Source organism: Mobula birostris, chromosome 19 (genome assembly GCF_030028105.1).
Source record: "Mobula birostris isolate sMobBir1 chromosome 19, sMobBir1.hap1, whole genome shotgun sequence".
Classification (NCBI taxonomy): domain Eukaryota; kingdom Metazoa; phylum Chordata; class Chondrichthyes; order Myliobatiformes; family Myliobatidae; genus Mobula; species Mobula birostris.
The window spans coordinates 14930913-14942916 of NC_092388.1; the positions used below are offsets into that span (position 1 = coordinate 14930913).

Here is a 12004-nt window from a genome sequence, read left to right on the forward strand (position 1 = left end):
GTGTTTCTTATCCTCATTTTATGAAATTATGATAACTAACAATAATTTGAAATACCTAAAATGTCATACTTCTTTGGTTTCATGAAGGAATGCACGTTGCTTTAAGTGTATCGTGTCAGTTGCATAAGAACATTAATCCACAAATAAAGTTTGGTGTTACTAGCTCAGTTTTGCGTATGGCATCTTAGTAATGCCCCATGCATATACAAAGTAAATGTGGTGAGAAAGTTGTCACAGATGGACAAAGAATATTTGAGCAACACACATCAAAGTTGCTGGTGAACGCAGCAGGCCAGGCAGCATCTGTAGGAAGAGGTGCAGTCGACGTTTCAAGCCGAGACCCTTCGTCAGGTTAAGAATATTTGATTTGGGTTGATACATTTGAACTATGTTAAGAACTAATGGCACTTAAATATTAGCTGATGGTAGAGGATCAAGTTAGTAAATGGAGGTTAGTAGCTGGTGACATTACAATGCTGTGACCATCAACAAAGTTATGTATACAGTAGAAATTAGTGAGTGATGAAAGTGGTGTTGGTGTTAGGGCAGTTCTGGAAGAAAAAAATATAGCATCATTTATGGAATCCAGATTCAAGGTCTGCAATGTCGTATTATACAGTGCCTTGTAAAAGTATTCAGCCCAGCCCCCAAAACTTGTTTAATTTTCTATACCTAAAATATATTGTAAGTAGGATTTTTCAGCTAATCTACAAAACATTGTTCGTTATGTCAAATCTAAAGAAAAATTCCAAAACCTGTCAACAATTTATTAAAAATTAAAAACTAAAATTATGAGGCTGAAAAAGTATTCATCCCCTTTGTAATTACTATAACTTTCCTCTAATACAATATAGTGTATTATGTTAGGAACGCAATTTGTTGTTGTAGAAAATTGGAGAGTCACTTGTTTTCAATAAATACCTCCTCTCTCTGTAAGATGCAACAGTATGGTAGATTTCTAGCAGACCAAACCAAAATGAAGACAAAAGAGCTTTCAAGACAAGTCAGGGAAATGATAACAGAGAAGCACAAATCTGAGGAAGGGTACAAGACCATCTCGAAGGCACTGAACATAGCTTTGAGCTCAGTGCAGTCCATTGTGGAAAAAATGGGGAAAAGATATGAAACCACAGCTGTACTGCCTTGGTCGGGCTGCCCCTCTAAACTCAGTTGCCAGAGAAGAATTGCACTTGTAAGAGAGGCTACTGTGATGCCAACAGTCACTCTGAGTGAGCTGCAGAAGTCAGTGGCTGCAACCAGAGATAAAGTTCGTGGCTGCACAATCTCTAAGGCCACGTTCAAAAAAGGGGGAGCCAAATCTTTTTGGACAGCTTTTGAATTTTTGTACAGCCACCTTAATGTTCTTCTAAAGCGAGCTTAATCAGCAAACTTGTCATATGTGACAAATCATTAGTAAGCAAATACAAATATTGAAAGTAGTAAGTACATGTTTAATAGCTCCAAGTACATAAAATCTATTTCAATTTTGCAACAAGTCACTTGAATGTGCCACAGATTGATTTGCAGGTATCTTGTTTATACTGGTGTCCCATCAGGGGTTCCCAACCTTGGGTCTGTGTAACCCTTTGTTCATGGTAAGGCTCCACAGAATTAAAAAATGTTGGGAACCCCTGCATGAGATCATCTGCCATATTACAAACATAAAAGTATGCTTTATCAAAATATTGTAATTTTTAAACAGGAACTTTTATCAATTGGATCCTTCATTTCCGAAGTTGAATGTCCTTACCAGGACACACGAGGGAAAGAAACGGCACCTGTATATGGTTTCAAAAGAATTAAGAAATGTGCTTCTTCATAACAGTGAACGAATGAAGGTTTGTTTGCAGTGTTTATTTTAAATTTCAACTTGTCTTGAGGCCTTCCTGTTTTTTTTTGTGTATTTAGTTGTTTGATATGACATGTTTGACAAGAATGATTTTCAGACTTGAAACTAAATGTGCTGAAAATACTCAGCAAATCAGATAGCATCTATGGAAAGAGAAACGAAGTTAACTTTTCAGATCAAGTTACCTGATGCTTTTTTTCTGTTCCGATTGCTAATCTAGATTTTCTGTTTTTTTTCCCTTCATGCTTGAAAATTTGTTTTTCAGTAATTTTCAGATGTTTAAAACCCATTGTGATGCATACTTAAAATATTGAATGGAATCTTATAAATATATAGTGCAGAATGGTAGTTTGCATCAGTGAAAACACTTTTCTAGTCCAAGCCTCTAACTTAGTCCAAATATGTTTTTAAAAAGAAATCTACTTTGCTGTTTGACAGGATCCCAATTGTACACTGCCACCAAGATTAAAATGTAATTTTCCTTATTTATTCTAATACTTCTAATAATTGTTTTTAAATCAATGGCTTCTGGCCGTTGACCTCTCACTCAAGGAAAACGAGCAAATTTCAGGTCACCTCTTGGCATCCTTCGTTCTAAAGAATACAATTCTGGCCTGTCATTTTTTTTCCTCTTTAACATACTTTGTAAAGGTCTCATCACCTGTTTTGGCCAACAAAGGATACTATCCCTGTGTACCTGCTTAACAGCTTATTTGAATGACCTCTTCGTTTTTTTTATTTGAATATATTGAGCATGCTGTGTTTCTGTTAGGTGATCAACACTGGAATTAAAGTTTTGAGTCGCAATAATGATGGGGAAGAGTTCGGCTGTGCCTTCAGAGTAGCACAAGAGGTAATGTTCATTTGTCATATTTTGAGTGGTTCCTGCTGATAACACTGCTAGCTCGGAGATTTTAATGTGTGGGTAATTAAAATATTGAGATAATTGTAGCTTTATACAGGTTGCATTTAAACTTAATTATTTTTAGACTTTCTAAAGAAATAAATGAGCAGCACTTTATTGTAAATTGAAATAGTATACATGCATATGTACAACATCCCTGATCTGTGTAATTGGTTGCACATTATCATTTTGCATTTGTTTACAATGCCTGTAAGTGGCACTGTTGATTATACTTTTATTTGCATCTAACATAGCGTTAAAGACATCATTAGCAATCCTGTTGTCTTCTCATGTAGCCCTTCCCCTAAACTTATTCTCTACACATTTTATGGACTGGGGGAAATCCGGTTTATTGTCACTGACATTAGTTGTGAAATTAATTGTTTTGTGACAGCAGTACAGTGCAGGCATAACAAATTACTACAAGTTACAATTAAAAATAGGTAGTGTTAACTGGTAGCATCTTGTGTAGTGGTTACGGTAACGCCTTACAGCAGTAGTGACGGGGGTTCAGTTCTCCGCATGACCACGGGTGCTCTGGTTCCCTCCCACATACATTCCAAAGTCATGTGTAGTCTAAGTTGTGGCGACGCTGTGTTGGCACCAAGAGCACAGCAATGCTTGCAGGCTGCACTCAGCACATCCTTGAATTGTTGGTCATTGACACAAGTGATGCATTTCACTATGTTTCGATGTGCATGTGACAAATAAAGTTAACCTTTGAAGATCTTTAGTGAAAAAGAGCAATAGGAATGGAGTGTTCATGGTTTCAGGATTATTGAGAAATCTGATGGCAGAGGGGATGAAGCTATTTCTAAAATGTTGAGTGTTTTTGAGTCTTCCCTGATGGTTCTATGAGAGGAGAACAGGTCCTGGTTGGTGCTGGTCCTTAATGATGGATGCCATCTTCTTGAGGCATTGCCTTTTGAAGATGTCCTTAATTGTAGGGAAGCTTGTGCTGATGATGGAGCTGGTTGAGTCCACAGCGCTTTGCAGCCTGTGATGATGCTGTGCATTGGCGTCTCCCAGATGGTGATACAACCACTCAGAATACTCTCCACGGTACGTCTGTAGAGATTTGCCGGAGTCTTTAGTAACATACTGAATCTCCTCCAGCTGCTAATAACACTGGCGTACCTTTGTCATGATTGCTTTGTCAGGATAGGATATCTGCGATATTGATGCCCAGGAACTTGAAACTGCTCGCCCTTTCCACTGCCGACCCCTCAGTGAAGATTGGTGTGTGTTCTGACTTCCCTTCCCAAGGTCCACCATCAATTCCTTGCTCTTGCTGATGTTGACTGCAAAGTAATTGTTGTGACACGACTTGAACAGCCTATCTTTTTCACTTCTATAATCCTCCTTAGTACCATCTGAGATTCTTCCAACTGCAGAAGTGTCATCGAATATAGCTCTTGAGCTGTGCCTAGCCACAAGGTCGCAAGTGCAGAGAGAGTAGAGCAGTGATTAAGCATGTATCCTTGAGGTGCACCAGTGTTGATTGTCAGTGACAAAGAGACCTTCCAATGGAAAAAATCAAGGACCCAGTTGCAAAGAGAGGTACAGAGGCCCAGATTTAGAAGCTTGTTAATTACTACTATGTGGATGATGGGCTGTAATCCTTAGACATCTGCCTGATGGAACTATTGCTGTGGTCCAGATGGTCCAAAGCCCAGTGGAGACCCAGTGAGAAATCATCCACTGTAAACCTGTTATGGTGGTAGGCAAATTGCTGTGAGTCCAGGTCCTTGCTCAGGCAGAGTTGAAGCTCGCCTCTCACAGCACTTTGTCAAAGTAGGTTTGAGGAAGCAATTCTTGGTTCTTTTATCATCTGAATTGTCTTTTGGTTTTTATGCTCAACATTAAAGTGTATTCCAAGAGAGAACATGATATTTTGTCTAAATTATAATGCTGCTCAATTTAAATGATCTTTATATACTGTTTGCTATATTGATTTTCATGTAAATTTTCAGATAATGCATTGAAGCTTCTATAATCTTCCAAATTAACCTAATCTTTTTGAAAGTTAATTATACCCAGAGTGCAAACACTCTTGTCTGTTTTTGTGATCTGTGATTTTTAATCCTGTAATAGCATTTGGATTCTTGCCTGGTTTTGCAGCTGTGTATAGATTTGTATTCTGGACATCAACATAATGGGACCGGAACTGAGGTTGCTGGATACCCAGCAAGAAAACTTCCCAAGTAATAAAGATGCTCAAGATTGTGGAGACCATGCTAAAGAGTCATCAATCAATATTAATCTTTTGGAAAGCTATGAACTCCGAGACTGAATGCATGCAAACATAGACCCTATCACCTTAAATTTATGTTGCCACTACTTTGAATTGCATCCTAGAGAGTGTTGTCTTGCTGAGTGCCCCTGTCTATGGTTTTGCAAGTTACTGATAAATTGACAGATGGCCTACATCTGGTGTAACAGTAGCTTAGTTGGTCAGTTGGATGGGTGTTAGAATCACTTGATTTTTTAAAAAAATCTCATTGATGTCATACGCAGGGATCCCTACCAACCATCCGACAATCTCTTTGACCCACTGTCTTTTGGAAGGGGGTGCAGCAGCATCAGGGCTGGGACTGCCAGACTGAGTAACAGCTTCTTCCCCCTGGCACTGAGACTTATGAGTACCCTGCCACCATTGAGATCTTGTCACTAGGAGTTTACTGTGCACTACATGCTTTCTGAATTATATTTTATTCACTAGTAGTAATATTTTGTGTTGTAGGTGATATGGTGTGTGGGTGCATTGCGATCTGGAAGCACCTTTGTTTAGTTTGGTTGCATATGTGTACTCTCAGATGATAATAAACTTGAACTTGACCAGAAGCACATTGAGAAGCCTTGTAACTGTCCAATTTGCAGTCCAAGACTTTACCTGCTGAAGCAGCCTGCTCTGTTCCATTTGCACGTGTCATAGTCATAGATAACTACAGCACAGAAATGGGCCATTCTGAAATGCTGAACAATTTAAACTGCTTCGTCCCATCAACTTGTAACCATACCACAGTAATTTACGAAAATGTGTATTATTTTCCATCTGGTTTATTTAAATCTTTTGTAGATGAAAGTTACAAAAGTACTCTCTGTAATGCTATAGCTCCTTTATAATGCATCCATTAAAACAACTGTTGATATCTGCAATCTGCTTTCCACTGTCCAGTGTTTTATAGTGAGATACACTATAATGTATTAAAAAAATGCAATTTAATTAGAAGAGATTCGCTTTGGAGCAAGGTAAAGCTAAATTTTAATTTTGTTTTACAGGGTATTTACACAATAAATCCATACATTAATGGAAGAATCATTAAGATTTCAATTGAAGATGTTATGGTACTGCTGACACAAGAAAATCCATTCATTGGTAAACTTACAAGTGATCCCCAAAAGCAGGCCAAGAAGCTGAGTATGTCATAATGTTGATAACTTCTCTTTAAATGAAATAGTATATTTTTAAGATTCTGTGGAATAATTGTTCTGGTTTCATATGAAAGAAAAGAATGAATGGGCATGCTACTTGCATGTATTTTTAATCATTCTCATGAAATGGACTTCTCTCATTTTATGGTATTTATGGCCAGTTGCAAGCTGCTTGTGTTCATGATTGTCCTGTAATAAAAAGCTTCAAACATATTCCATGTGGTTCCCACAATAGGAACCTGCTGAAAGAAGCATGAATTGTACCTCGACGAGGCTGTGCAAGGCAATGTCACCATCAGTATGGGAGCTGGGAGAAAGGAACTAACCCTACCTCTAAAATATGTTTTTCTTGAGCTTGATAAGGCTCGATGTTTCTGATGTTCAAAAGCTACTGCTATTCAATGAGTTTTTTTTTCAATCTTCAAGAGTATTTAAACAGGAGTTTCTGCAGATTCTAGAAATCTTGAACACAATGCTGAAGGAACTCAGTGAATCAGGCTGTATGTATCTATAGAGGGGAATAAACGCCTGACTTGCTGATTTCCTCTAGCATTTTGTGGAATATTTAAGTAATCAGTTTTTCAAAAAATCATGGAATGCCACGATTTATCTACATTTCCCCAGCAGTTCCTCTCCATTGATTTTGATGGAGAAGGATACCTTGCATAATATTATCAAATTAAATTCCCTACCAATCTCATCGGTCATGCACCCACAATGGACCTAAAGATTTCTCTGGAAAATCTGGCCCAAAATAAGTGAGATTCACAAATATAATGAGGAAAAAGTGTTGGGTGTTTAATTATATTCACTCACTGTATCCTACAAGTAAGCTCTGATAATTTAATTTGAAGAATATTATCAAAATCTTTAAGTAACCATCAGAATTCCCATAGTGCTACTCTTAGTTGCATTTAACTAATGAAAAGGGAAGCCTGTATGCTAGTGAATAATTAGCACACATGCTAAGACCTGCTGATGGCAATTTTGTATGTTTGCAATATGCTGCTCCCTGAACCATCTGAGATCTCATCAGCATACTTAAATGATACATAACACTATTAAATGCTAATTGATGGTGTTTATTAAATTGTAATAATGCAAGCCAATGTGTTATGGTGCGGCACTGTGCTTATAAAGATTATATCACCAAAAGAAAATGTAACCTTAATGAATTTGAAGCGTCGTAAGTATATGAATAATCAAATTTTTTTTTCTGTTTTATGAAACAGCCATGGGAAGCATTGTACTGAAATATGAACCAGATCCTTTGTAAGTTCCTTTTCCTATTCTTGCTAAGTTGCTTGCTTTTTAATAAGTTCAAATTCTTCTTTCTTTTTAAACTCTTACTGGGGTAGTTTCTGCATACCTGCAGCATGCACGGTACCATGCCAAGCCACAGTCAAGTAATGAGCCGAGGCTATTTTGCAGTGATGGTGCAATTGAAGAGCCACATTCTCCTTATTCTGATGCACAGGCGCATCTTTTGTCAGAGCTCACAAACCAATTGGTGCTTGTCTGCTGTGTGCAGCTAGCTAGAAAATTACTCAGCAGTGCAGAGTCTGGGTTTTAAAATGTCAAATCTTGACCATCTTCATCTTTACATGGTGTTTGCATTCTGTAGGAATAAATTGCCAGTGGCTCAGGTCAGAATGGCAGGTTGCACATGGAAAAGTTCGATTTTTTTTACAAAATTCATTTTTTTATCATGTTAATTCATAATGGGAAATTCACAAACTTATTGTAGAATTTGAAGTCATAACATCTGTTTCACTAATTCAGAATGCTAACCATATTGTTATAAATATTGAATGAATTGCGAAGTCACTCAGCTGTGAAATATTGGTTGGTTTTACTAATACCACTGTATGCATCCTTATTCCCTCTATTTAAAAAAAAATCATTGAGATTCTTGTCTATCCTGCTGAACATTTGGCTTACCTTTGTGGTTTCTACTTTTGCTGGTTACTTTTTGATATCTTAGCTAATATACAGATTATACTTGATCCAAGTGCCACAGTTCATGTGTTTACCTGAATCAGTATCTCAAATTCTATCCTTGCTCTGAATTATTTCTAGTTTATAAATCTTTCCTTGACGTTATCGCATCTAAAGCTGTGCAATACAGATATATCTCCTTGTATATAGAACCTCCGAACAGCTGATACCTGTTGTTAAGTGTGTTAAATCCCTTGGGAAATTGCTCCTTATTCCAACCAGGTTTCAGATATTTGCCCTGCATGTTTTTGCTCGTGACAATTCATTTGCATTTTCTATAACTCCTTTCTTCATTAACCTTTCTGTTAAATGGTGAGTTTTCTTTTGTCTGTTTATTGTGGGGACAGATCTTTTGGCAAAACTGTAGAAATCTAAAATAAACCTTCAATGATATTTGGAAGGCTGAAGTAATGTTCATTCACTCCAATTTGGTCATTTGGAGCAACATAGAAAACCAAAGCACAAGGGCAAAAGTGTTTGATTGGCAAAAGTTAAAACACAAAAGATTCTGCAGATGCTGGAAATCCAGAGAAATGTTGGAGGAATCGGGTCAGGCAGCATCTGTGGAGAGGAATAAATAGTCAACATTTCGGGCTGAGACCTTTCATCAGGACCAGAAGGGAAGAGGGAAGAAACCAGAATACGAAGTGGGGGAGAGGAGGGAGTACAAGCTGACAAGTGAGGGGAATGGTAACTGGGTGGGTGGGGAATGAAGTAAGAAGCTGGGAGGTGATAGGTGGAAAAGGTAGAGGAGGAATCTAAGAGGAGAGTTGGTCATGAGAGCAGGGGCACTAGAGGGAGGTGATGGGCAGAAGAGAAGGGTAAAGGGCAGCCAGAACGGGGAACAGAAAAAGCAAGGAGGGGGGTAGTGTGGAGAAATTACTAGAAGTTAGAGAAATCAATGTTAGATTAGCAAAACTAGTTACTCTTTAATGATTCATTTGGGACATGGAAGACTTTTTCTTTCCTTTTCCCTTTATTTCTTCACTAACTAGGAGCTCCTGTCTGGTATTAATTATAGCTGACCCATTCTTAAGCAATTAGGTGTTCATTACAGCGAAACTCCCTTGAAATAGGTAATACAGGCTAATTCCCTTTATTTCCACCCACCCCGGACCACCACAATGTAAAGTACAACTTGGCCTTCAGTCTGATTTATCACTTTCCCTTGTTTTTCCCTCAAAAAATCTGTTTGCAGAAACACAGAAGGTCCAAAGTGCCCTATTGTATTGTGTGGCTGGAGGGGAAAGAATTCGATTCGAGCATTTGTCGCCAGGAATGAACGATTCCATTACCTGCGCATGTTGGGAGTGGAGGTCTTCAGAGATGAGAGTAAAGGTGAAGGGTCTGATAAAGCAGTTGTAAATTCTGAGAAAAATGAAGAACCAGTGGAAGAAGGCACGTTGAATGTTCCGAGAGAAGCTGAAATCTTACAACAGGACACTGAAGTTCTACAGGAACCTGATAAATGTGACGAGACCCTGGATACTACTACAGAACCTGAACAACTTCAAAAAGATGTACAGCATACACAGAGAGAAATTAATAATTCAAAGCAAGTGTCAGAATCTACTAATTTGTGTTCAAGAATTGAGAAAACTGATCCTACTATCCCATGTCCTAATGCAAAGCAGACTTGAGGTTGAATCAAAGCAAATGTGAAATGTGGACTGATGTAGATTGCTGCAGAGGAATACTAGTCCTGCCAAATTGTTAAAAGAAGAACATATAACTTGTATTCAGTTTAGTGTTCAACATGAATGTCCTGAATTGTAATAACTAGGTTTCAAAAATATGGACATGAGAAGTCTGCAGATGCTGGAAATCCAAAGCAACACACACAAAATGCTAGAGGAGCTCAGCAGGTCAGGAAATGAAAAAAGTCGACATTTCTGAAGAAGAGACTTGGCGGAAAACGCCAATTACTTTTTCATTTCCATAGATGCTGCATGACTTGCTGAGTTCCTTCAGCGTTTTGTGTGTGTTGCTTTGGAAAATATAGTGACACATTATTAAGCAATCACTTCCCGACACGAATATCTTTGCTGTCGAGAGATCTTGGATATTTGCTATGAATTTCTTTTATGGGGCCAAAGGGGAAGCAAGTATTTTCCTGGGGAAAGAGAAAAGCCAGGTGGCCTTCATGAGGGGTAAAAATAATTTAAGCATCACTCAAGTCTTTCCAATTAGTTTGACATCCCATTGCCAAAAGATTATCCTTTTAAAATTAAGTTTTGTGATCTGTTTAATGCCACTTTTATTACTACTTCTTCTGCTAAAGACTTAAGTGAATCCCGTCTTTAAAATTTGTTACAAATTTTTATTGTTTGAATTTATAAATGAATTGCTATATTTATTTTAATGGATCCCCATAAGTTTTAGGATAATTTACCCTGTGACTGTTTAGATGGTAACTTGGATGAAATGGATTGCCTGCCCAAATGTTATTTTCTCTCTTGATTGCTCAGGTGTTGAAGGTGTTTATTTCTCCCTTAAATTCAGAAAATCTTTACTTGTACCTGAGGGAGCAGTTCCATAGTTTTCTTAAATATGGTTACAAATATGAAGACAGTCAAGATATCATAATTTGCCCAATAAAATGAGCTGAATTTTCATTTTTGAAGTGTTGAGCTTTTTGTTCCTCTGCAATCACTGTAAAGTGTCCTATAATGAAGTGACCGGAACCAAGTGTAACACTCTGAGTGTGGTCTAACCAGAGTTTTATAGAGCTGCAACATTACCTTGTGGCCCTTGAACCCAAGCTCTTGAGTAATGAAGGCCAACACACCACACATCTTCTTAACCACCATGTCAACCTGTGTAGCTACTTTGAGGGATCTGTAAATATGAAACCCGAAATCCTTCTGTTCCACCACACTGCTAAGAATCCTGCTGTGAACCCTGTACTCTGACTTCAAGCTCAACCTTCTGAAGTGTTTCACTTGACATTTTAGTTGCTGAATCATGCATAGCAAATAATGGGTAAGGTTAAAATCAAAGCCGTAATTATGGTTGTGTCATGAAAAGTTGACTGATTGCATCATATTCTGTTCAACCACCACTCTTGCTGATCGGTTACATTTATATATACTACAACAATCTACATTGGCTACAGGTTGAGTATTTCAAAATCACAAGTTCGCATCATTGTCTTAAAATCCCCTTCTTGTCCCTCTCTTCAAAATTCAACAACTTTGTGGTCTTCTAGTTGTGACTTCTTGAAGTTCAAGTTTATCGTCATTCATCCGCATGGTTTGTTGCCTCCCGGGTGCCAGGGTCCGGGATGTCTCTGACTGGGTGCACGACGAGAGGGAAAGCAAACAGAAGTCGTGATACATGTTGGGGCCAACGACATAGGCAGGAAGAGGGATGAGGTCCTGAAGTGTGAGTTTTGGGAACTAGGCAGAAGGCTGAAGAACAGGACCTCAAAGGTGGCGTTCTCAGGTTTGCTGCCAGTGCTACGTGACAATGATGGTAAGAATTGGAGGAGAGATGGCAGTTGAATGTGTGGCTGAGAAGTTGGTGCAGGGAGCAGGGTTTTAGATTTTTGGATCATTGGGATCTCTTCTGGGGAAGGTGGGACCTGTACAGATTGGATGGGTTGCACCTGAACTCGGGGAGCAGTATCCTTGCAGGTAGGTTCGCTGGCATCGTTCGGGAGGGTTTAAACTAATTTGCAAGGGGGTTGGGACCCAGAGCGATAGAGCAGTGAAAGAAGTGCATGGAGTAAAGCCAGATCTAACATATAGAGAGGCTTTGAGGAAAGAGAAGCAGATAAAACGGTGTAAAGACAGTAAGGTAGAAGGGCTGAAATGTGT

General features: G+C 38.5%; 1 protein-coding gene across 1 annotated transcript in view; it reads left to right on the plus strand.

The window, feature by feature from the left end:
* Positions 1-10801, plus strand: part of nsun2 (NOP2/Sun RNA methyltransferase 2) — a 33634-nt gene extending 22833 nt beyond the window's left edge. Inside the window, 5 exon segments of the mRNA XM_072283269.1 lie at positions 1703-1838; positions 2622-2702; positions 6036-6174; positions 7421-7460; positions 9385-10801. Coding sequence (XP_072139370.1) covers positions 1703-1838; positions 2622-2702; positions 6036-6174; positions 7421-7460; positions 9385-9826 — 838 coding nt within the window. The 3' untranslated portion in view covers positions 9827-10801.
* Positions 10802-12004: the final 1203 nt, after the last annotated feature.